The sequence below is a fragment of the Aedes aegypti genome, chromosome 2 (genome assembly GCF_002204515.2).
Source record: "Aedes aegypti strain LVP_AGWG chromosome 2, AaegL5.0 Primary Assembly, whole genome shotgun sequence".
In the NCBI taxonomy this organism is placed as follows: domain Eukaryota; kingdom Metazoa; phylum Arthropoda; class Insecta; order Diptera; family Culicidae; genus Aedes; species Aedes aegypti.
The window spans coordinates 19,247,131-19,274,008 of NC_035108.1; the positions used below are offsets into that span (position 1 = coordinate 19,247,131).

The following is a 26,878-nucleotide window of genomic DNA, read 5'->3' on the forward strand; positions in this document are numbered from 1 at the left end:
GTGCTTTTAAATTACAATTTTACGTTTTCCATATCGTTTTATTGAATTTTATAGGTTCGACTCCACACTATTTGATCCATAACTCTGGGGTCATGGTATTTAGAGAATCGCTCTTTGAATTTTGAAAAAATAAGGATATTCATAAGATCGCTAATGATAACGACAAGAATTTTTTGTGAATATTGGACGTTTTGTGTTTCATAAAAATCTTATGAAAGAGAGATAACCAGTCAAAAAATCAATTCACAAGCGTTCTCTTATGAAATTCGTACGAAATTTCTGGCTCAGTGAACTACAATGCGGTAATTCTTTGGCCAAACGTAGACTCAATAAAATGAACATGCCGGTTTATTTTGTTCAGATTGAAATTTAACAACGTTTTCCAAATTCACTATATATAGTTGAAATTAAATTTCATACAAGTTTTAATGTCTATCTACGAGTAGAGTTTTACTGATGCTCTTTAAATTTTTCCACTATATTCTCCCAGCACCTCATGTTCCTCAGAAGCTTCAGCTTGTAGTTCGGATGAGGTGTGAATATTTTTTCCACCTTACGCATACTCATGGCATCTTGCTTACTTCGCAGCAAGCCCTCATTGATTCCAGCTAGGAGAATAGCTCCGAGCGCTGCAGAGTCCGCAGCGTCCCCTCTCTCCACCGGTAGCCCCGTGATATCGGCTAAGGTCTGGCAGATGAAGTCATTCCTCGCCACGGAACCATCCACTTTGATTTTGGAGAAATCATCGATTGGTTGATTTTGGATTTCCTTGTGGGCGCTGACATACAACAGCGAAATCCGGTAGACTAGACTTTCCAGCAGGGCCCGAACCAGATGTTCCTTGCGAGTGGATTTTTTGATTCCAATGAAGCTGGAACCAGCAGTTATATCGCGAACGCCAAATACGCTGAAGGCCGGTATGTAGAAGACTCCATTGGTGTCGGGTACAGCAGTAGCCAATCTGGACGCTTCGTCTGGGTCTGTAAACAGTCCGATCTTTATACCCCAGTCGACAACGGTGGTACAGTCAGCGCATGTCTTCTCCAGCACGTAGGACCTTTCTGTATGATCTGAAATAGGATGTGTACATATGTAGCCGACCGTTGGAACTAGTCCATGTTCGGAGGCTAGACAAGTGGGTCCCGTGATGATGTTGACTACTGCAGAAGTGTCCATTTTAATGTAGAGGTCGGTTCGCTCGAACGATCCGGTACCCCAGAGAGCAGCGGAGACGTCTGACATCTGTGGAAGAAATTATGTTAGTAGGTTTCTTAAAGAGTTATTAAATTGAACATATTACCGATGTTCCTATCTTTATAGGACTTCCGAAGAAACATGCGTCAATGAATCCAAAATCATACGAATTGTTCACAACTTTCGGCAGCATGTCTCTCTAAAATGGTCTTTGAGTTATTGATGATGCTACATTTTCGAAATCACGTCAAACTGATTACCTTTATAGGATACAACATGGGCGCCCACTCCGTCCATTCGTGCGTAAATGGATCGTAGAATCCGGTTGCTGCACAACTAGTCACATCACTGATGTGCTCAACTTCACGCTTTGGATCGTCGCCTTGCCTAAAACGATACAACAACCACGCATCGATAGTTCCAAACAGAACGTTTCCTACTTCCTGATCGTGTTCAATTCCCGGACAGTTCTCCAGCATCCACGCCAAACGCATTGTAACGTGAGAGTTCGTGACATCAAACTCCTTCTGGCTGAGATAGCGCTGGTTTCGTGTAATGTAATGCAGCACACTTGAACTGGCCTTGAAAGCTCTGAACATGAACTCTTCGTTGCACTCTTTAACCATTTGATCGGCGCGTTGATCTTGCGCGGTGATGAAGTTATGATACACCACTCCATTGGAGCGATTCCAACAGGTGAATGAACCCCGATGCGCGGTCAAGGCGAGGAACGCAATCTGCTTGGCCGTCAGATTGGCCTCTGGCAAATGATCTTCTATTGAGTTGATCTTAAATTATAGTTTTGAACGTATGCTACTTACCTTCTATCGAGGTTTTGATCGTACGAATGACACTGGTCCAAAGTTTGGCATGATCGATTTCTACCCTTCCGATCGCAGGATAAACGAAAGCGATCTACAGTTCCAGCGAAAAAGGAGAAATATCAATATGGCGGGAAAATGTAAGTTGTAAAATCACGCTTACAGGATCACTCGCCGATCCAACCACTTCCAGTCGGCATGAATCGCGGAACACTGCGTAGACATAGCACTTGACCAACGTTGCATCTATGTTCAACGCTGCAACGTACTTAACTGCGGTTCCCATGATAGTCCCTTTACGACAAATCTGCAACTTTTTCGGCACACTTGGTAAGGAAAAACGAACTCTATCTAACCAACTACGACGATCGCAAGTCAACGACTGATTTCGTTGTAAAACATTTTCCATCCTATGGACGGATCAGCGTAGACGCAATTTATGAATTATTAAAAATTTAGCGAAGCGTAACAATGCGTTTGGTCAGTGTTTCGGTAGTTTTGAACGTAAAACGTGAATGAAAAGGAAAGGTACAAATGGTTTGTTCGGTTTGGGTTAAAAACAATTTATTACCTAAATATCATTATCACAAGTTCAGTTCAGGCTGTTTAGCTCTTCAGCAATATACCACCGCTTAAATCGTTCGACGGCTCGCTCCCACGATCGCATACTGTTCAGGCATTTACTCTTGTTCGCCGGGTTTGGTTCGAAGACTCGCTCGATTTTTCTGATATCGATCAGTTCTTGTTTGCTGTGCCAGATGCCTACATTGAGTCCGGCAAGAAACATCGCTCCTAACGCCGTAGAATCTGCCACTTCACCTCGTTCCACGGGCAATCCCGTGAGATCTGCCAATGTTTGGCAAATGAAATCGTTTCGAGAAACCCCTCCATCAACCTTGATTCTGGTGAAAGTATACCGCGTTTCTTCCAATGCACAGACGTAAAGCAGTGCAATTCGGTATGCAAGACTTTCGAGAATCGCTCGTACCAAGTGTTCTTTCCTTGTTGAAGCTTTGATGCCTATGAAGCCGGTTCCAGCGGTGTCGTCACGAATCGGTGGCTAAAATTGAATGTCTTAGAAACATGTCGAATATATTTCGATATAGGATCACATACCCCAAGTCCGCTGAATGCTGGAATGAATGAAACTCCGTCCGAGTCGGGAACGGATAGTGCCATGGTGGCACTGTCACGAGGATCCGTGAACAGTCCTATGCTCATAGCCCATTCAATTATGGACCCATTGTCATTGGAAGCTCCTTCCATAAGATATACCAACTCAGGGCTGTCACATGTGGCCATTTTGTATCCAACCAATGGATACAATCCGTGGACGGAGGCCAAACACGTGGCCCCAGTATTGACGTTCAAGAACGACCCCGTGCCCATAGTGATCTTGACTTCACCTTTTTCGAAGCAACAGTTACCCCACAGCGAGGCGGATTGGTCGGAAATCTGCGAAAACATTTCAAATGCGTTACGTATCGATTTAAATGAAAGCAATTCGGTGTATCTTACCGAGGTTCCTATCTTGATTGGGCTGCCAAACAGCGATTCGTCAACGTATCCAAAATCATAAGAATTATCAACAACTTTTGGTAGAAGCTCTTTCTATAAGATAACTTGAGTTTAAAACTGATATACTATGAAAAAATTGATGCACAAACCTTAATATCGAACAAATTTAAGGCCCAGCCGGCCCACTCCTGCCCGAACGGGTCGTAGAAACCCGTCGAGGTACAATTGGTCACGTCTCCAATGTGTTCCACGACCCGGGATTGGTCCAGACCTTGGCGCAGTCGATACAGCAGCCAGGAATCGATCGTTCCGTACAAAACGTTGCCATCCTTGACGTCCCGCTGCAGATCGGCGTTGTTCTGCAGAACCCATGCCAAGCGCATCGTAACCTGTGGATTCATCAGCTTGATGACGCTGCCCGCGAGGAAACGCTTGTTTCGGGTGAAAAAATGCAGCAGCTTGGCGCCTGCTTTCAATGCTCTGCAATTAACAGAATGTTCAACATATTGGTTGTTGGGGTTCAAAATGATTGTACCTTAGCTTAAAACTTCGGTTCCACTGCTGGACGAGCGTATCCGCGCGGAGGTCCTTCCAGGTGATAAAGTTGTGGTACACATTTCCGGTCAGCTTATTCCAACAGGTAAACGTGTTTCGTTGCGTTGTTATACTCAGGCAAGCGATTTGTTTGGCAGTGAGTTTAGCATCTGGATAGGGAAAAACTGGGCAGTAGTATTTGCTATCTTCATATCCTAACATTAGGCACTTAATCAATAATTACGTAAAGGTTGCTTCTAGTTGTGCTAAAACGTTCGAATCACAAGTACGCATTACAAACAATCAAATAGTTTTCACACCTACCGGTAAGTTCAAACCAACCGGAGTTTTATTTGCATGAAACTAGTGAATCGCAGTTGGATATATAGACATATAGACTTGGAAATGCGCCATCGAAAGTTGTTTAGTCCAAACAAATATTACATACCGTGAAACCTTCATGAGTCGATGTTCCATGACTGATATCGATTCATGGAACCATAGTGGAACTATGTTGCCCCTCAAGGGATTTGTTTCACCACTCGATGTTTCCAGGAGTTGATGGTCCCTTCAGATATCGACTCATGGAGGTTTGACTGTAGATATATTCAACCTTTTTTCAGTGAGTCAAACTCTAAATTTTTATAGACGTATCTATTTTTTTAAATTGGTATTTGATATGATAGCATATGAATAAGTCTTTAGCTGCACAAATTCTAAAATAATTTACTCATATATGAAATTAAGAATATTCTTTCCTTCCTATATGGAACATATGTTGTGAATAATAATTCATTAATTATTCAATCAAATTAAAACACTTTGATTTACTTCACGGTTTAGGGATAATTTTATTGAACATAATCTCATCAGGTCATTATCAGTAAGTATTCTACTCTATCGATACATTATAATATTTACATGCGTATTTCTTGTTTCACGTTCGCATCCTATGAGCCATTTTACGAAGCAGGTCAAATGACAGGAGACCTGGGATTTTTCAATCATCATCGTCAGTTATGGCGATGATGATGGTTGATGACTGTGCGCATTTCAAGCGTAGCTTTTCATACAGGCAAAAACTTAAATGGAGAAAAAATATTAAAATATTTCTGATCACAAAAATGCCTTTTTATGTGAAATATAGGTAAAAAAGAGGTAGCTGATACAATAACTAGGTGTAAAGTTGCAGTAACAAACATTTTTGGATCTCTTTTTTGTCATTTCCTTCATGTCCTCGTTTGGTAAGATGAGGCGTTGTTAAAAATCACGCTGGATTTAATCCCAGGTCTCCTGTCAATTGACGCCGTTTCGGCGATCAGCTGTTCCGAAACGTCTCGTAAAATGGCTTATTGCACACATTTATATTGACTACAGCACACGTCTATCTTTCATCTAATGGCTGCCTAAATAATGCAAAGCTCCAAGTTCCCCTTGAAAGCTTTTCGTGCAATATTGAACGCAATACGATAAACAACTTTATTGGATACAATTTCCTAAGCTTCGTTCCACATGTCGGATGACCATATGTGATTTGATGAATGGCAAATTGTTATTATCTACATTTCTTTCTTCACTGTATTGCAATGCAGTAAGATTGAAATGTTATTTTCAACACTTCCCCGCAATTTGCACGTTCAGCAAGCTGAATAATCTTCTATGCGTATTCTTAGGTAGCCCCTTAGTAAACGCGTCAGCTGGCTGATCTACACTCGGAAGAAATTGAACTTTGAGTCGACCTTGCTTGATGAGATCCCTGATGAAGAGATATTTGATGTCCAGGTGTTTCATTCTTTGGTGTGATCTGGGCTCCTCTGCTATGCCGATGCACGGGGTGCTATCTTCCATAATGACTGTTTAACGAGAAACTTGCGACGATCGATGCGCCACCATAATTCATATAACGATGGGTAATAGAACTAAGTTGGAGGTGATGATTTCGCATTTTGGAGGTTAACATCACCTCCAAACACTAGCGATTTTGCGGTGGGATGATGACGTTTGATCACGAAATGATGAATGGCGTTATTACCACGTCCAATTCTTTGAGAAGTTTTGTTATCCACAAACCTTCTTTTGTTGCAGCACACAGTGCAATTAATTCTGCTTCACTAGTTGATAGGCTGATTGTTGGTTGACGTTTCGTTGACCACGAAATCAAATTTCCATACACCAGGTATGCGTATCCTGATACGGATTTTCTGTCATCCGGATCATTTGCAAAATCCGCATCTGCATACCCTATTACAGCTGGATGGTCTTTGTGTTTTGAATAAACAATCTTTGTATTACTTGATCCCCTCAGGTACCGCAAAATTCGTTTCAGTCCTGACCAATGCCATTCAGTTGCACAGTTTGTGTACTTGCTCAACGTGTTCACTGCAGCACAAATATCTGGTCTCGATGTTAAAGAGAGATATTGAAGGCATCCTACTAACTCTCTGTAGGGTTGATCAGTTAATTTTCCTTCGAATTTTGACCATTTGGTGTTATTGTCCAGAGGTGTCCCCACTGGTTTACACTCAGCCATTCCGAATCTTTGGAGAAGTTTCTCGACATATTGTTCTTGAGAAATTTCGATTATTTGATTTTCAAAGTCACGATATATTTCCATTCCCAGAAAATACTTTACTTCGGAAAGATCTTTCATTTGGAATAACCTTCCAAGTTTTTCCTTAATCCAGGATATTTATCCATATTTTCGGCAATTAATAGAATATCATCTACATACATAGAGAATGAGAACTATTCCTGTGGTTTTCGATATGTAAATACAACAATCGTTCTTTAATGGAATAAATCCTAGTTCTTCCATAGCATCATCGAAACATCTGTTCCAAGATCTACTCGCTTGCTTCAAACCGTACAAGCTTTTATTTAAACGAACAATTTGAATCTCCCCATTTTCGTTAGGCGGCAGTTTCATGAAGATTTCCTCTTCCAAATGCCCATTCAATAATGCTGTTTTGACATCCATTTGGTGTACGTGTAACTTGTTTTCATTTGCAAGTGCTAGTGCCAATCGCACACTTTCAAGCTTGGCAACAGGTGCAAATGTTTCACAATAGTCGAATCCTGGCCGTTGTGAACATCCTTTAGCAACTAACCGTGCTTTGTGTCGCCCATCCTCTTTCAATGAGAAAATCCATTTAGAGTATAGGGTGCCGGTGCCATTAGTGGACTACCTAAGCTTTAAAAAATCATAACAAAATAACGAAAAGCCTTAGCAGAGATCTTTCGGCGTCAACAGAAAGATTTCAACCTCTACTATATGGGAAAAATATAAAAAGAATGATAAAACTAATTTTTTAACATAAAATCGCTTGAGCCACTATTGGCACACGTGTTCCAGTAGTTGCGCTAGTGCTCCAGTAGTAGACGTTTGGGAATTATACAAGGAATTTTAAACAAAAAGGCAAATTTTTATACAGGTTTAACATTTTTCCCTTCGAACAGCAACTAATATCTTTCGAATGAAGCATTAAGAACATCTCTGGGACTTTTCTTCATTTTTATACATCCATTTTATAAACTGCTTCCATCCGTTGATCCACTACTGGAACACGACGGCAACTATTGGTGCAAGGGAGCAAATTTTTTGCGTAAACTTAATCAATTATATGACTTTTTGATGAAATAAAAAGCTGAAATTTGGCAAATCGACTAAACTAGAGGCGATCTATCTACCAAAAAAGGCAACTTGTCGATTTTATCAAAAAATGTAAGTTTTATTCCATAGTCCAATCTACTGGTACATTACAACCATTGGTACCGGCACCCTATTGGTTTTACTCCTTTTGGCACACAGTTAACCACTGTCCAAGTTTCATTACTATGTAATGCATCTAGCTCTTCTTGAAGTGCTTGTCGCCATTCTTCCCAATCTGCTAGCTCCTTTAAATATTATAATGTATCGATAGAGTAGAATACTTACTGATAATCTCATCAGGTCATTATCAGTAAGTATTCTACTCTATCGATACATTATAATATTTACATGCGTATTTCTTGTTTCACGTTCGCATCCTATTGCACACATTTATATTGACTACAGCACACGTCTATCTTTCATCTAATGGCTGCCTAAATAATGCAAAGCTCCAAGTTCCCCTTGAAAGCTTTTCATGCAATATTGAACGCAATACGATAAACAACTTTATTGGATACAATTTCCTAATCTGTATCATGAATCTGTAAAGCGTCCCTGTTGATGGTTCTGGGACAATTATTCATAAATTTATTGGCATTTTAATAGTAACATATTAGGGGAAATGATTTTTATATTCTTCCGGAATTTCCTGGTAATGTTTCTTTGGTGATATATTTGATAAAATCTGCGTTTATTATACTCCTAGAATTTCTTAGGGTTCTGGGAAGCACCCACAGAATAATAGCCGATTTTTTTATTTTCTATTTTTTTATAAATTCTCAAATACATTACAAATAAATTATTTAACTCAGTGGTGCTCAAGCTGGAGCACGTTGCGGGCCAAATCATGTTTTTTCATCAGCGCAGCGGGCCGCATTGGGATATTTTAATCTGAGGGGTGCGGTCTCCAACATTTTGGTCATTCAATTTGAACACAAATTTTTCTACCAGTGCTAACCGTTGTTTATTTGCTCGTCTCGCAGGAAACCATTTGCCAAGATGCCGCTTAAAATACTACACACAAAGCTTTTGCAGTTTGATGCAGGCAATAAGCTCAATAAATCAGCTGAATTAGATAGTTCCTGAATTTCCAAGTTCTGAAAAACTTACGCATCAATAATACCAAGTAAACGTTTTTCCAACAATTGATAGCTTTTGTGTCACATCAAATGTAGCACGATCGATTTCTTTCTAAAGATTTTCTCTTCTGTGAATAAAGGAGAGAAGATTCAAATTTTTCGGCATGTTTCCATCTCAGGACGTAAGATTACTTCGCTGACTAGCGTGAAAAAGGGTAAAGAAACTTGTTACTTTTATTCGCAGAAGAGAAGATCGATGCAAAGAAACCGATTATGTTACATTTGGCTTCATTCATGCACACGCTTGATTTAATGATTCAAAATTCTCAAAATTCATTATATGCCCATTAAATTTAAATAATGAAAAAATATGTGTTTTTTATATAAAACAAAATAAATGAACTGATTGACTTTCCCAGCTATTTTTAAATGTATTAACAAAACATCACTGTTAATTTCTCCTGCATTAACCGTCTTCTTCTCATGGTAGCATCCATCGATAAATAAAAAACAAAAAATTGATTTCGATTAAAAAAAAAATCATTTTGAACATTCTTTTGCTTATTTGCAACAACTTTTGCTCAAGAACTTATTTTAAAAACGCCATATTGACAGATAAAATGTCGACCAAAACTGTGAGAAAGGGTAGAAAGATTTTATTGGTTTTGTTTATAAGAAAAGATTCAGAATGATTTGCAGATTAATTGTTTTGATATTTTTGTAAGATTCTGCCTGTGAATATAAACATTGAAAATAATTAATTGTGAACGAACCAGATTCAGAATCAAGATCAAATCCAGATTTTTTAAATTATTATGAAAATATTCATATTTTTCAGCATTATTTGTCATTTGTCTGTTACATATGATAATATAATTTTGCCCAACGACGTATTTGACAAGAGATCCCAAAACATTTAAACAAGAACTACAAAAATAATAATGACCTGTACGAGTTTTCTCCCATTTCTTTGGAAGTATTGGAAGTCCTTACTAAATGTTATGCACTTTTGTAATTGTAGAATAAGAATTTTCTTCTTTTCTTCAAATCAAAAGTGTTCCGCGGGCCGCAATCTTGGGCTCAGAGGGCCACATGCGGCCCGCGGGCCGCAGGATGAGCACCACTGTTAAGTTAAATTTTAACTCATTACGCGTGGTAAAGATGGATAAATTATGAGTGAAATTATGAAAAAAATCCACGTGCTCAGGTGGGATTCGATCCCTCCTGCTTTACCAATTAAACTACCAAGCCACTTGATGACCCTATAACCAATTAATTAATGTAAAAATCATGTGGATTGAATTACCGAAAAGCTCAATATATGTGACAATATCCATTACAAATATTTTTAATGGGAAATTCGTAAGGGAACCTTTTACTGTTTTCTGTCAGATTTTGTGGTTAAGTCTTGCAAATCTCTGAGCATATTTTTTCGACATTTTTTTAAATTTTCCAAGGAAAACACACATATAAGTATACTCGATGGAGTGGAATAATAAAAGAAAGTATCATAAAGAGTTCCTTAGTGATTTTGTTAGAAAAAATGTTTTATAATCTTCTTTTTTTTGTCACACATCCCTTTATTATTTTAATTTTAAATACTTTGATACAAGAAACTCATCCAAGAGATAGAGTATCATCGTACCTTCCACATGATATACGGAAGCAAAAATGGCAACAATCTCTCAGAAGAAGAAGAAGAAGAAGGAGCATAAGGGAGAGACTTCCCGGACTGGAGACTGATTAACATATTATTTGGCTCTTTATTTGTAGGTTATACAATTCCGTATCTGGAGGTAACGTTGTTGGTGATGTAATTATGATGCTAGTAGTACGCGAATTATTTTTAAGAGATTTTAAACGATAATTTGTGATAAAAGCCATAGAAAGTTTCAAAAAGTGTTAAATAATCATTTTTGGATTAAAATCTCTTCAGAGCGTTTAACTGTATTGTCCAAACTAGTGATCCTTTATAGATTATTATAAAGGATTTCTAGTCCAAACCATTCCATATTATCTTCTCTAGTTGATATGAAGCAGATAAATCATGACTTAACAAATTAACTTTTTAGAAAATATTTAGGATCAAACCATAAATTAACATAAAAAAAAGTTGTACAATTAAAAAAAATCGAAATTGTTCAAAATCTTCTGACGTTGTTCTGAGATGATAAAAAAACCTGTAAATTTCGGGCAGCCAATCAGGAGCGTCTTAGGGACTCCCCGACTCAACTGCCTCAGGGTCGGCACGCTTACCTTAATTTACCGCGGACAGGGAATCTTCGCACTCGAATATAGGAAAACCCAAGCACTTCACTATTCAAAACTCCTACTTTATTTTACTCCACAGGCTGTATTTATTCTACCATCTACTTTACTACACTTTCTTACAGACTAATCTGACCTGTTCACTTTTTGGGACCCCTTCTTCTTCCGGCTACCACCTGTCCACTCCTTCCGCCGGCGTTCTCCTACCACACAAGTATCCTTCGGCCACGTCTGGCCACGCTCTCCTCGGGTTGGCTTGGGGAACTTCGGCTGCAGCCTTCTGGGACCCTCTACGCCTCCTAGGCTACCGATATGTTGACGGATCGGTCTTCGGCCAACGACGGTGCCGGAATCTACCCGGAATATGGCTCTAGGATGGCATAAGGCGGTAATAGAAATTATGCGGTTTATATACCAAAAAACGGCGGGGTCCTGGTGTCCACTTTCCACTCACTTCTTCCTCACACAACTTTTTGTGTTAGCTCTCTCTCAACTTTACTTTTCAAATATTAAAGTTTTTGCGACTAGCTTCTTCAGCAATATCCGGGCAAGTGAACGACCAGTAATTAAATCTTCAACCGTAGAGGTTCTTGACCTAGGTCGTTACCCTTTTCCATTCGGGTTTTCAACGATGGCCCCCATTTCGCCACCCCTCATGGCCGACCGAACGTTATGCTACCAGACATCTGGTGGTGGGTTTTGGGAGCTCGGTGGGCGGTAGCCTGCATGGCTACGGTCGACTGACATACTTTAGCCCTATTTCCATGCTTAGCGCTACTGGGGAAAAACCTACACAACTACTACAAACATTACCAGTCATACATTTTTCGAAAAATCAAAATCTCCTTAACACTATCGATTAACAAACCAAACACTTACAAACCTCATTATTGAACAGAGTTCAGAGAAATTTGATTGTACACATAAAGTTTTTCAAGTAAAGATGTACTACACTGAAACAAGAGTTGAAGTAATGAGAACTATGAACAAGTTTTTAAATTTACTATTCCAATCACGATTGAGCTATCAAGAACGCTTTTTATTTGGGTTTTGGTCCCTCTCAATCCAACCACATCGATAGCCGAGCGGTAAGTGTTTGCGCTTGACAATAGCAAGATCCTCGGTTCGATTCCTGGCTTGCTGCAAGTTTTTAACCATAATATAGTAATTTTTACTGTCGAAATGGTACCATGGTGAAATTGAATGCACAAAATATTTGAAATAAATGCAAATTTAGTCTGCACAAATCAACCCAAGTAACCACACCATTGCATTAATTTGGTCGAAAGTGAAAATTTTTTGCATTAATAATGTTATCATGCATTTATTCAATAACTGTCAAGCAATGATGAATTTAATTAACATTGTAAATGCTTTGTAGCATTATTTTAATATAGTATTATGCTAAGCGTTTAGAGTGAATATACAGTTATGCTATCATACAAGATTACATAACCTCATTAAACGGACTCGAATCTGTAACAAATAAGTAAGACGGTCGAGCACGTTCGCACTCGCTCATCACGTATTGTGGGATATGGAAGAATAATGAAATGACTTTCTTTCATGTCGAACCCCCATTTCATGATCTAAGGATATATGTATTCATTCAGAATTGTTGTATTTTATCTATGACACTCTTTTATTCATAAGGAGCGAGAGGAAATGTCGATCAATTTCTCTCCCCTTGAATGTTTTCAATGCACTAGGGCTTTGTTTTGTGGGTAAAGTTCTGTTATTTCCTCTACGAGAAAGAATGGTGATCAAATTCTTTCTATTGATGTTTCATTTAGTGAGGAAAGGAAATCAATCGCCGAAGAGAATTCTTTCTATTCGTTATAACTGAGCGAATAGTAATGTTAACACACACAGTGGCTTTGTTTATAAGGAACTTTTATCCTACCTTATCACATCAGCAGCTTTAGCACAGGACACCAACGCGCTAGGCATCCAGCACACCATCATCCTAGTTGTGGGTTCGAATCCTGATTCCAACAAAAAAATCATTAAGCTGGTAAAGAAAACCATTGAAAGGTAGTCAATGGATTCATTGTTTTGTTTATTTTTAACGCAAGCCCTAAAAATACATTATTTTAAGCTTATATACATCATGAACCCTAAATATACAAACATAAATGCTTTAGTAGGGCTTGTGCATTAAAACTGCTTTACCAAGTATTGTATTAATTTGGTTGTTGTGGGGCCCTTTCCCACTTTAATTATGCTTCATAAAGCTCTTAAAGGTTATGTCACTTTAAAACAAAATCTGATAGCACACTATACAGCAAACATAAAGTATTCATATATAGCTTCGTGGTTACTTGGGAAGTGGCGTTGTGTATTTAATTTAACCCTCTAATATAGTATTTTCAACTGCACCGCTGTTCTCAGTGTAGGACTGTTTCATTTCATTAGTTTTACATATAACACAACACATATAACAGACGTTTAAGCCCGATTGTAAAGCTTCTTGAGGCAATTAACCCGTTGTCTGTGTTCTGGGGTCAATATGACCCTAATATGCCAATATGTCAATATGACTGCTTAACCACATATATTGTCGGCGCGGTAGAATATTAGAAGTGGTTCCTCGCCGAACTTGTTTTTTTTTTCAGAAACTATGCGAGATACCTAACTTCGGAAGTGGTGCATCCTATTCGCATCTGAATGCGCTCGAATTTGCCCTAATTCCGAAGTAGGGTATCTTGCATGGATTCCGAGATAAATCTAACTTCGGCGAAATGCATTGAAATTAATTTGTAAGGTTCTGTAAATAATTTGTAGGGTTCTCCATATACGACATAAGCGATCCAGACTTTTCCAGACAAATTTTCAAAATCTTCCAGATTTTTTAAAAATTGACTTGGCATCCCTGAACACAAGTAGTAACATCGAGGTGGCACTTTTATCGCTAAGTTCCCATGGCGATGTCAGTGGTGAATTTGAAACATTTAAAAATACTTATATTCACCACTGATTGACATTTCAAAATACTTATATTCACTACTGATTGCCGCAATACGTTGTGTGGCGGCGCTAGTGTTTTCAACGTGTTTTAGTTTGAACACAGATAACAGATGTTTATGCTAGAACAAAAACCTGTGTAAATATTTAAACTAAAACACGTTGAAATCACTAGCATCGCCACACAGCTTATTGCGTCAAACAGAGGTGAATATCACTATCTTGAAATATTTCATATTCACCTCTGACATCATTATGCGAAATTAGCGATAGCAGCGCCAACGTGGTTGCTACTTGTGTTAAAATCACCGTTAATTGTCTTACACAGTTCTACAATCGAACTTAAACGTCTGTTATCTGTGGTTTGAAAATTTACACAAGTTTTCAGAAGATTTTTGTTCTAGCTTAAACATCTGTTATCTGTGGCTTAACTCAACAACGCTGCTGAGTTTCAAATATTACAAACTCATAAAGTTTAAGTCAAGGGGTGTGACAAAATCTAAAGAAACATGAAAACATGTTTTTTTTACCTAAACCAACGGAAAATATCAACAAATTGAGTAAACATGTATTTTTGGCCTAAACTTAAGTGTTTGGCACTAAAATTGGGACAGGGCTTTAGGACCCTATTTAGGACTCTTAAGATCTAGTTACAGAACATCATAGACGCTTAGGGGAATCAGAAAACCATATTTTTTAGGCCAGAGCCATGCGGTGAAATTCCCAACTAATCAATATGTAATATATTAGCCCTTTCTCTGTTGCAAATCTTCACCGAAGAAAGTATAATTTTATATGGAACTGTTTCTGAAATATTGGCGTCCAAAGTTTCAAAAAATTGCATTTTTTATCTCTTTTCACTATAACCCATCCCCACGATGAACCATCCCCTTTTTCAATTTTTTTTTTAAATTTACTTTCCAAAAAAGCAGAGAAATCGAAAATTCATTCAAATTTCGTGAACTTATTGCGATTTAAATTTGGGGTCAATATGACCCCAAAACACAGATAATCTTTTTTTTTCGGGCTGATGGTTAAATTTTCTTTACGATTTTTGTAAATTCGCCTTATTGATTAATTCAAAATGAGTCAACATTAAATAATTAAAATATGTTGACGTTTAGTAACTTGATTCTAATAAGATTAACCAGCCTACCCTAGTAATATTATTAGCTGATTAACAGTTTATTCAGCTGAAATATGCTCGGGAGTAATTTGTTCAACTCTTATTCAGCAAAATTGTTTGTCGGGTATGGCTGAAAATCTCACTAATCCATTTTACGATACGTTTTTGAACAGATGATCGCTTATTTTATGAATGAATTTTTGACATGAGGCGGTGTCGTAACGTGTGCAAGTAACAGCAATATCATCAGTGTTGCAGTTTCGTAAAATGGACTATAATAATGAATTTCAGTAGAAAGAGCTTATTGTACTTAATAATGCTGCGTCGTAAAATGTTACGAAAATCAATTGAATTGGGTCTTAACATTTTTGATGAAAAACTTATTTTTATTTAATAATAAGATAGGGCGTGTTCTTGGCAAATTTTCCCGCACAAATAATGGCTATATAATATTTGAACTTTGACTTTAAAAAAAATGGGTTCAAATTTGAACTTTGACACTTTAGATCATGTTTGACGTTCACTGAGTCGACAAAAACGCCACAGGGGCTCAACTTTTCAACATTGGGGTTGTGACATTTCAGAAGGGACACGGAAAACAAAATACACCCAAAATTTGAGTATAAACCAAGGGGTGTGACAAAATCTCATAAATCAGGAAAAATGTTTTTTTTTGGCCGTAAATCAATGAAATGCATTTAAAAAGGGGCCCAGATAGCCGTAGCGGTAAACGCGCAGCTATTCAGCAAGACCAAGCTGAGGGTCGTGGGTTCGAATCCCACCGGTCGAGGATCTTTTCGGGTTGGAAATTTTCTCGACTTCCCAGGGCATAGAGTATCTTCGTATCTGCCACACGATATACGCATGCAAAAATGGTCATTGGCATAGTAAGCTCTCAGTTAATAACTGTGGAAGTGCTCATAAGAACACTAAGCTGAGAAGCAGGCTCTGTCCCAGTGGGGACGTAACGCCAGAAAAGAAAGAAGAAGAAGCATTTAAAAATTGAGTAAACATGTGTTGCAGGCCTAACCTTAAGTGTTGCATACCGGTCTCTACAACCGAAACGTAACGTGAGTCCCGAACGCTCCCCTGCATGAACCATCAGCAGCACGACGAGAACAATGGACAATCGGGGATAGATAGATGCGTGTGTATACCGGTCAGTTTAGTTCGCCATTATATCTACTCTTCGATGCTATAGAATCGCTATCAGAAGCCAATAATTTGCATTCCTTTAGTGATCTCTTGTAGTCGGCGGGTAAAATTGTAAACCCTGATCCTCTATTATCACCGCTTCTAAATTAGTACCACTGCATTCTAGGATTTGACCAGTATACACGATTTATTACGGTAGTAACCCAAATTCGTAGGCAACCCAAAACAGGCAGTCGAGCGCTATAGAATTGAATTATCTTTTGCAGTATATGTGTAAGTAATAACACAAGTTGTTAAGCCTAAATCTGAAGTGCTTGGCTCAAAACAACTTGGTGATGACAAAATTTGTTAGTACGATTGGATTATTCATTTTCTTTGATCATGACTAGGTTTGATTGGAAATCATATTTGAACCAATTAAGCAAGATTACCTCGCGGTTTTACAGAAAGCGGAAGGAATACTTAATGTAAGTCTGTAATATTTGTGTAAACTTCATACCTTCATAATGAAATTCAATAAATTTCAGCTTAAAAGCTGGAGAACATTCAACCTGCTAAAAGGACAGTTTTCTTCCCCTGGAAACCCGCATTTCGAACACTTAAGCGTTCGGTACTAAAATTGGGACAGGGCTTTAAGACTAATCGAAAGAGAAATCGATGACTGCAGATACGCCTGTATGATACTCAACGCGAGATTGGATTCTGAGCTTTTTTTTTAGTTTATTAACCATGACAACTGTTTTATACAGAACCCTCGCTAGGCGTTGATCGATTTGAGGTTTATGAGTCGTATCAGGATTTCATTACTTTGTTAAGCATTTGATATTCAATACTACAAAAAATTCTTAGAAATAGCCAGAACACAATCTTACCGAATCATTTTGTTGGATTTTTTCTAAATTTTGGGTATGAATTGGGAGCGGTTTACATATTTACATATGAGCAGGTTTCACACAAAATCTTGGACAGGACTTTCATATAATCATTGACAATATTTTTCAAGAAACTATGATAGTGTTCTGATACAATTGTTTGCAAGATTCCACGGAATCACGATTGAAAAAATCACTGAATCCTAGTTGGATTTCTTACAGAATTCCGTGCAGGATTCCTATGAAATCCTGTGAATGATTCTTATGAAATTCTGAACATTATTTTAACAGATTTCAGATGAAGATTTTTTAAATGAAAAGTTTTCAAAAAATCTATTCTCACAGAACCCTAGGTAGGATTTCCAAATAACACCATGTGAAATTTTCACAGAAAATCAATGCAGACTTCTGCCCAGATTCTTACAGAATAATCGGCATTATTCTAACAGCGGCCAAATCAGAATTTAAAAAAAGAATCAAACTCGATCTTGCCAAAACACTGAGAATTGTTCTCATAAATTCTTGGGCAAGATTAACACAGAATCGATGGTTGAGTTTTACATAGTCCTTAGCAGAAGCAATAGGGAGATATTCAAAACTGGAAAGGCAATAGATGGTTTTTTTTTCAGTGGTAGCAAAAACGAAATCCTGAAGCAAAGAAAGCACCATGAACTAAACACAAAAAGTAATGTATTCACATTACGCTTGATTTCTAATCACTACTTTTACGATCCAGTTTCCTAATTGCTAGTAATTTACGTTTTTCAATATTTTCCATACGTTTTGACAGTTTTCGACTACCATTCTTCCATGCGCTTGTGTTTGAAGTTTGAGAAATTTGAGAATCCAGTGTAGCGCGATCAGTGAGTGCAATCCAAACATCTGTGCCGTCGCTCGGTCAGTGAGAAAAACTGAATGTTCGAAAGGTTGTTGTCTGCACTTTTTGCAGGGGGCGCTAACTGTTAGTGTTTAGGAACGAAATGAACAGTCGTTACCCTATTATCTTTATATCACTTTCACCAAGAAAAACGTTCGTAATTTGACCGCAGTACAATATTTTTGCACCCTTGGTTTGAAAAGGTTGGGCAGGCCTGGTTTAACTGATCAGACAGGCCCTTTTAATGGGATCGTTCAAATATTACGTAATGTAACAGGGGGAGGGAGGGGGTCTTCTGTAGTGTTACGGTCCATTCAAAAAAAAAAAAAAAAATCCGTACAAAAGTTGTAACGTGGGGGAGGGAGGGGGTCTAAAATGTGGAAATTTTGCGTTACGTAATATTTGAATCACCCCAATGCATTCACGCAGGCCGCAAATATGTGAGGATTTATTAAGATGTATAAACTTCCCATGGGATTTTTTGAATACCGAGATGAGATTTTTGGGTTCTTCTGAGCATTTTTGAAGAGAACATAATGATCAAAACCATTCATGAATAGAATTTCTTGATATAAAACCTTGGATAAAATTCTGAGGATTTTCACAGCCTTCTTCTTCTTTGAATTACGTCACCAATGGAAAAGATCCTAGACTCCTTCAGCATGGTTTTGCTTTGTAGCAGTGAACTTTACCACTTCAATAAAAGTTCAATCAATAAACTGACCGTGAATTGATAACAAAGCGTTGAACTTTTGTTATTTGTGGAAATTTCAAAGCATTTTTTTTTGCAATTTGAGCATCTTTTTTGGTCCAAGACAACTGTTAGATTTGGAGACCCTAAGAGTAGTAAGGGGACATAATTTAATAATTTTCAAAAGCAGTTTTTTCGTTCAAAATCAAGAAACTTTTCATGAAACTTTGTTCTCTGTATTCTGTTTTCCAAAAGGAACACAGTGAACATGGAATAAATTTCAGTTTTTTTTTTGTTCAAAATCAAGAAACTTGTCATGTAACTATGTTCTCTGTTTTTTGTTTTCCAATAGGACACAGTGAACATATTTTCATGGAATTAATTTCAGTGTTGAGCAGAAAAAAATGCTTATGAAGTTTCGATGATGACGTTGATTACGATGACGGATTCGTGACCTTTAAACCAACTTTGAGATGTTTAAGTATCGAATACAAGTTATGTTTCGCAAAATTTGGAAAATGAATAAACTAATGTGAGTTGTTGTCATCTGATGTAAAATTAGTCAAGATTCTTGTTGTAACGTGACGAGGCGGTGAAACTACTCAAATAAATTGAGAATAAATTAACGTTACAAACTAAAAAGAGGTTTATTTCGCGGGACACTTTAAAACTTGTTCTTTTCATTGCGAGACAATAGAACATACTAATTGGACAGACATTGATTGTTATAGTATTGGCACATACGACATCGATCCAGATGACAGTCGCCTGCCAACGGTGAGCCCTGTGGTAGCTTCTGGGTTAGAGTTGCCAGTGTCCCCAACATCTCCCTCCTTAATATCTGCGGTACGCATGGAACCATTGAGGCGGTCTTCGGTTGCGTGAGGAGCGTCTAGGTAACTTGACCGCAGGAGACAAATCGTTAGCAGACTGGAAGTCCGTTGATGAGGTTGAAGTTGATGTAGGGCTTGAATTTTTAGATGATGGGGAGACCAGTATCGGCGTTGGCGATGCAGGTTCGACGTTTCCCATTGATGGTAATGTAGGTGCCAGAGCTACCGGCGGAGATGACATGTTCCATTCATTTAGAAGGATATTAATTGGTAACTGCTGCGTCGACGATGATGTTTCCACAATAGTTGAGCCTGACACAGCCCTGGCCCTAAGCTGGTTGATGTGAGATCTGATCATCCTCCGGTCCACTTATTGCTTGCGTAGACCTTGGCGTATACGGTGTCCTTAGGTTGGAACAATCGGGGTTGAGTTGAACTGGCTTGATGTGTTAACAGTTCATGAGGTACACGAAGAAGATCCATGGATGTTCGCAGTGACCGGTTGTACATGGCTTCAGCAGGTGTTTTCCCGTCTGGCACGTTCGGGTTTGGTGTAGTCCGATACGTGAGCAAGAAAAGATCGAGAGCATGCTTGATAGTGCCTTCTCCCACCTGAATTTTTCGAATCGCCCGCTTGAAGGTGTCGACAAATCTCTCGGCTTGGCCGTTTGATTGCGGGTGAAAAGGAGCCGTTGTGACGTGTCTTACACCGTTTTCGTTGCAAAATTGACTAAACTCCGCACTCTTGAACTGGGTGCCGTTGTCTGTGACGAGAAGCTCCGGCATTCCTTTGTTGGCGAAGAGCGAGCGAAACAGGTTGATGGTGGCTTTCGTCGTGATATGCCGGGTTGGAAATATTTCCGGCCATTTGCTGTAAGCATCGACGACGATGAGATAGAATTCTCCGTCCAAAGGGCCAGCATAGTCAGCATGAACGCGCTGCCATGGAGCAGTTGTAGATAGCCACGGTTCTGGCCTGGCTTTTGGAGGAGACCGTGCTGCTGAAGCACAGTGCTGACAACTCTTAACGAAACTGGCTATTTCTTCGTCTAATCCCGGCCAATAAACATAGCTGCGTGCTATGGCTTTCATCCGTTGCACACCTGGATGACCCTTGTGAAGTTGATTCAAGCATCTTTTCCGGTATGATGTGGGGATCACCAATCGGTCCCCGAACATAATGCAGTCTTGGATGATTGACAACCCTTCTTGACGGTCGCGGAATCGTCGTAGTTCGCTGTCCAGCGAATCGAACTTTGATGTGGGCCATCCGTCTCGGACGAAACGGTAAACTTTGCGAAGAACTGGATCGGATTTGGTTGCTTGTTGGACCATACTGAAACTGAGAGGTAAACAATTTACGCTATTGACCGCTACTGACCCCAAATCTTCCTCCAGGGCTGTGCACGCAACGACAAAATCTTCGTCTGGCTTCGCATGCTGGTTGATGAGCCTGGACAACACATCAGCATTCCCGAACTTGTCAGTGGAGATGTATTCCATGGAGAAATCGTAGTTGAGTAATGTGAGGGCCCATCGTTGGAGCCGGTTGACCGTGTAAACCGGAATCCCTTTTTTGGACCCAAAAATTCGTAGTAACGGTGCATGGTCTGTTTGGAGCCGGAATCTTCTTCCAAAAATGAATTTATGGAATTTGGTTACTGCATACACTATCGCTAGACCTTCGCGATCGGGCTGGGAGTAGCCTTTCTCAGCTGCAGGAAGTGCCCGAGAAGCGTGCTGGATGACCTTTATCATGCCGTCAGGGAATCTATGACTTATAGTTGCCCCAACTCCAACCGATGACGCGTCGGCGGACACTATTATTTCCTGCTTTGGGTCAAAATGAGTGAGCAGTAGATCTGAGGACAATATTTCCTTAAATTTGTCAAATGCCTGTTGGCATTCCGACGTCCAGTTGAACGATGAGCTATTTTTGAGTAACTCGTCCAGCGGATAGCGCAGAGTCCTCATATTTGCGACAAACTTCCCATAATAATTTATGGCTCCCAGAAAGGAACGCACGCCGGAGAGGTCTTTTGGTGGTGGCATATTCTTTATAGCTAACAAAAGACCCAAATACCCGAGTTGATGTTGCGCAAAAGAGCATTTTTCTGGCCGTATGGTGAATCCATACTCTTGGATCCGCTGCAGAACTGCGTGCAGATTGCGTTGGTGCTCCTCGGCGTTTTTGCCTCCGACGATGACATCGTCCAAATAGCCAGACGTACCCGGGAGTCCAGCCAGCATGGTGTCTATCATTTGCTGGAATGCTCCTGGAGCAGCCTTCACACCAGGTGGTAGTCGGTTGTATTGATACAGACCTCGGTGTGTATTGATGGTGAGCATGCTGCGAGAACCTTCATCGATTTCCATTTGCAGGAACGCATCGGACAAATCGATTGTGCTGAATACCGTACAGCCCGCTAACTTGGAGAAAATATCTTGTGGTAGGGGAAGCGGGTATTGGTGAGGTTGAAGCCGCTCGTTCAGCCCAGTGGAGTAGTCCCCACAAATCCGTATGCTACCATTTGCCTTCCTGACCACCACGATTGGCGCTGCCCATTCGGAATAGTCCACTGGTGAAATGATGTTCAACCGTTCCAAGCGATCGAGCTCCTGATCCACTGTAGGGAGCATGGCGTAGGAAACTGGTCTACGAGGGCGGTAAACCGGTCGACAAGACTCTTTGAGGGCTAATTTGATTTTGGTCTTGTTGCACAGGCCCAGAGAATTGCTGAACAGCTTGGGGTACGCCTTCTGCAAGGAACTGACATCAACTGGTACACCGCTTACCTGGTTGCAAAAGTTGTCCATCGGCAGTGACCAAAGGTTAAACTTATCGATGAGATCGATGCCAAGTAAGTTGAGTGAACGCTTGGAGACGAAAATTCGGCCATGCTGAGCCAAACCGTTGAACGACACCTCACATGCAAATTCGTACTCCAATTCGAGTTGTTCACCCGATGCTGATTTGGCGATCTGTGTTGCTGGAACCACTGTTGGTTGGCCTAGTTGCTTCCAAACTTGTTCGGACACAATGATTATGTCCGATGCTGTATCCAATTGCAAACGCACAGGCACACCGTTGATTTGCACCTGCACAAACCTACGCTTGCTTTGGACATTGCCGACGGATAGTGCGATGGTCTTCGTGGAGAACTTATTTGGCTTGGACGACCGTTTTGCACTGGAGCAGTAACCCTCCTTGTGGCCAAGCTGTCTGCATTCGCTGCAACGATGATTTCGGAAACTGCAGTGATTTGAAAAATGCATTGCGCCGCAGTTCCAGCACAGAGTGGCTGGAGTTTTCTTCTGCTCAGCTGGCACTGGAGAAGCTTTTCGCCCATCTTTCGAACGTCTGCGGAACTTATTGTGGTGCTGTGGACCTCCCTTGATTGCTTGCACCTGGTCCGATGGGCTTTCGATCATCGCTGTGTTGTTTTTCAAATTTATAAGCCGCTGACATTCCTCGATCATCGCTTCCAAGGTGACGTCATCGTTGCTTTCTATTTTCGCTAACAGCCTGGTTCGTACATCAGCGTCGCACTCTCCTTTCAAGCCGCAAACGAACATCAAGCACTTAAATTGCTGCTCGGACATCTTCGACAGCTCGAATTCTACGCACATTTTGTTCACCCGACACGCAAAAGTGACGTAATCTTCGGTCGGGGCTTTGGTGATGGAAAGTGTACTGTAGCGTTTTTTCACCATTGATTCGGTGGTCCCGAACAGCGCCGTGAGCTTTTGTACCGTGACGTCGAAAGTGAAATCTTTCGGTGTACTTGGAAGAACATAGCTCACGTACCTATAATGCTCGTTGGTTCCCAGGCGACGCAAAAGTAACCTGACTTTCGCATCATCATCTAGTCTGCGCGCATCCTTCGCAAACAGGTCTTCATAACGCGCATACCAGGCAGCAAAGGTGCAGTGGTTCTCAGAATCAAACTGGAACTCTTTGATGTTGCCAGCTAATGAATCCAGAATGGCTTCTGGATTGGGTGGAACGCTAACGTTGATTGACGACATCGCATTCCGGAAAAGCGCTTCCTGCTGCTGCAGAAAATCCTGTTGTTGTTGGGTGGATTCGCGCTGCTGTTGAAGAAGCTGGTTCGTGACTGCCTGCTGCTGCTGGAGGTGCTGCAGAATTTGCACAATTACATTGTCCGCTGACATCCCTGGTGGGAAAATCGGCTGCTGACGATACTGCGTATGCTGACCGGGCGGACTGTTCCCCGGACCTTGCGGTGGTTGATGAGGAAGCTGCTGCTGTTGAAGGTACTGTGGATGTCCATTCGGATGTTGATTCCGACCAGATGGGACGTTTCCCTGATTGGCATCCACGTGCTGTTGCCCGTCCATTGTGCTGAAGGTGCGCTTTCTTTTGTTCGGCGGTGGCGTCGTGGTTAAAGTTCGATCGCGTTTTCTCTACGCGAATTTCCCGGCGAAACTATCGCGAAACTTACGAAATACTCGCGTTCTCGTCGCCACTGTTGTAACGTGACGAGGCGAATAAATTAACGTTACAAACTAAAAAGAGGTTTATTTCGCGGGACACTTTAAAACTTGTTCTCTTCATTGCGAGACAATAGAACATACTAATTGGACAGACATTGATTGTTATAGTATTGGCACATACGACATCGATCCAGATGACAGTCGCCTGCCAACGGTGAGCCCTGTGGTAGCTTCTGGGTTAGAGTTGCCAGTGTCCCCAACAATTCTAATAAAATCCATCCTACATTTTCATCACAATTAAAATTGTCTGGCATACGCCAGTTTTGAGTTTTCTAAGGAGATTCTGCCAAATTTACCCTCATATTTATTCGTAAATTAAATAACAGTAATTTTCTTGGTAATTATTGATAGTTATTCAATTGACCAACATGGACAAAAGTAGATAAATTGATAAAGATTTCATTGATCAAAGATCAAAAACGAAGAAAAGTAAAACTTGATATCAAGGAATCGTGGTTACCGTAATCCGGGGGCAAATTGATCACTGGGCGAATTCGATTAGGTCGGTACGAATTAGCATTTCCTTCCAAGAATGCTGAATGTTTCGCTGGCATCATAGATATTATATATATTCTAGTTTATAGATGTCTGATGATGATTTTGATCATTTGATTTTTATTAAGGTCAATGTTGCATAGAAATACTGTCAACTCTTCCTTACTCGATATTGAAGGGACCATCGAGTTACAGAACACAAAACCAATGTAACTGCGGTCCAAAAGACCATCGAGGTAGCCATGAAAACCAATTTTTACTATGGTTCTCTAACTCGACATCGAGATACGAAATATCGAGTAAGGGAGAGTTAACTGTATTTACAGTTTTTGAAGGTGTCACAGTGCTAAACATTCCCCTGGTGCTAAGCCTATATGCTACCTTTAAGTGTTTGAAATGTTGTGTAAGCTTAAGTGTGAACTACTGAACTCATTTTTGAAAGAGTACAGCATTACAAACATAGTTTTTTTTTGCTCATAAAACCGTTTGTTCTCAAAGAACGTTCTTGTTTCAGGGGAAATCGCCTACATATAGGGGTATACGTTTGATTTGGTAAAGTGAAAGGCGTTAAAGAAGTAAAGTTTAATTTTGCAATTCAATTCAATTATTTACACAAGCCATTTTTAGATTAAGACATCAGTTTTAGATTCAGCAGAACTAAATTTAGTAGATAGTTATTTTTTTATTCTTTTACCTGCTTTTATATATGATGAACAATTTCGCTCAGGGTGGCTTTTTCAATTTTTGGTATTAAAACAAATTTTATAAAATGTTAAATATGATTTAAAAATAATCGATTAAATAAACTTGTATCAATGAAGTACTGAATTTGTCAAAATTAATTTGACAATATTTAAATTGCAAAGGATAAAATAACACAAAGCTGTAAAATAGTGATCAATTTGCCCCCGGATTACGGTGTGACAACCAAACGATTAATAAAAAATGTATTATTCCCCAGCATTAAATCATCAATCATCTTCAATCAGGTCCAGTAAGCTATTGTATTTTCATTTTACATCATGGCCATCGATGTCCTTTCGGATGTTATATTGCGTATCCCCTTTTCAGTTCGCTCGCCAATTTTGAAATCACTTACAATATGACCTTTCACTTAAAAGGCGGCAATACGTCGAGAGAAACGCAATTGCAATTTTGCGCGAATGCAAGTCTCGTATGCATGCTTACGTGAAAATCAATCCGGTTTTGGACCGCAAGTAAGCACGATTCTTCGTGGCACAACTTGAGCAATTTGTTCGGTAATAAGAAGGCCGTTGTGGCTACATAATCTCAATTTATAGTACACGATTATGAACGGCTCGATAAGAAATAATCACAGAAAATCTGATTTCGAAACCTGGAGTGGTCCCCAAATTTGTTGGACTGGCCTCGAGTACACTTTATAGGTACGATTTGTGTGACACGTACCTTACCGCAAAATGCGCACTTGCAGTCCTCATCAACGCATGCACGTTGCTTACTTACTTTTAATGGCATTCGCTATGGTACTGATCACGCTATCCCACAGTTGACTGGGAACGATCTCCACTTGTCCCGGCGCTGGATATACTAGCTCGACCTGTTTGGGAGATGCAATCGCACAGATAATAAAAAAAATCACTCAAATAAGTTGACTCAATCAAATACACTTAAATCTCAACTGCCTATTCTAGAGTTCTCTCACTTGTTCGAAGGCACTCCCGACGACTTCCAGTTTGCCGATATCGCGATTGGCCGCATAGATAAAACATCTTATCGTCGTGGTACCAATGTCCAGCGATGCAATGTACCGCTCGGCTGATTCCATTTATTTCGGTCGTTTGTTATTATTTCCGGACCGAATGCAGTGCAGTCCAACCCCAGAAGCGTGCGAGGAGTACGAGAGAAGTATCGAAACTGTATATTGTAGATATGTAACTAGCTACTAAAGTAGAGTGGAGATGGACTCGGTAGAAACTGAAGAATACGCAAACCAATCACAACCACGCTACGCAATGATGAAGAACAAAAAACGAAACACTCAAATCGCGAAAGAAAAAACTTGACCGGCTCGGTGAAATTGTAAGTGCGCGAAATTACCGTGGCCGAAGTAGTTCACGACTGCCGGCTTGATCGAGTGACGTCGTTCAACTGAAGTCTCTTGCGGTAAACGATGATCGACACACCGTCGCGGGTATCCCCACAGAGAGAGAGTCAGCGAGGGTACATATATCAAGCGTAATCTTCATGTTCATAATCTACATACATGTACTATATTTAGATGGTGTGGGATGTATGGCACCCA

At 39.9% G+C, this 26,878-nt stretch overlaps 2 protein-coding genes and 1 long non-coding RNA gene across 3 annotated transcripts in view; 1 reads left to right on the top strand and 2 right to left on the bottom strand.

The window, feature by feature from the left end:
- Positions 1-306: 306 nt before the first annotated feature.
- LOC5570674 (putative glycerol kinase 5) lies at positions 307-2,382 on the bottom strand. The gene is made up of 5 exons (XM_001659219.2): positions 2,179-2,382; positions 2,016-2,109; positions 1,455-1,954; positions 1,301-1,393; positions 307-1,242 (listed from the first exon to the last, which is right to left on the bottom strand). The coding sequence occupies exons 1-5, from the start codon at positions 2,299-2,301 to the stop codon at positions 451-453; spliced, it is 1,602 nt and encodes a 533-aa protein (XP_001659269.1). The 5' UTR covers positions 2,302-2,382; the 3' UTR covers positions 307-450.
- A 168-nt stretch (positions 2,383-2,550) lies between these two features.
- The window catches only part of LOC5570676 (putative glycerol kinase 5), a 33,303-nt gene continuing 8,975 nt past the window's right edge, over positions 2,551-26,878 (bottom strand). The window contains exons 2-8 of the mRNA XM_001659220.2: positions 26,279-26,391; positions 26,080-26,173; positions 4,069-4,237; positions 3,683-4,013; positions 3,534-3,626; positions 3,132-3,470; positions 2,551-3,075 (exon numbers count right to left, since the gene is read on the bottom strand). Coding sequence (XP_001659270.2) covers positions 2,608-3,075; positions 3,132-3,470; positions 3,534-3,626; positions 3,683-4,013; positions 4,069-4,237; positions 26,080-26,173; positions 26,279-26,391 — 1,607 coding nt within the window. The 3' untranslated portion in view covers positions 2,551-2,607. The remainder of the gene's footprint in view (positions 3,076-3,131; positions 3,471-3,533; positions 3,627-3,682; positions 4,014-4,068; positions 4,238-26,079; positions 26,174-26,278; positions 26,392-26,878) is intronic.
- Positions 4,244-9,098, top strand: LOC110675365. Its single transcript, XR_002499415.1, has 2 exons — positions 4,244-4,940; positions 8,017-9,098. It is a non-coding gene; the product is annotated as an uncharacterized LOC110675365 (long non-coding RNA).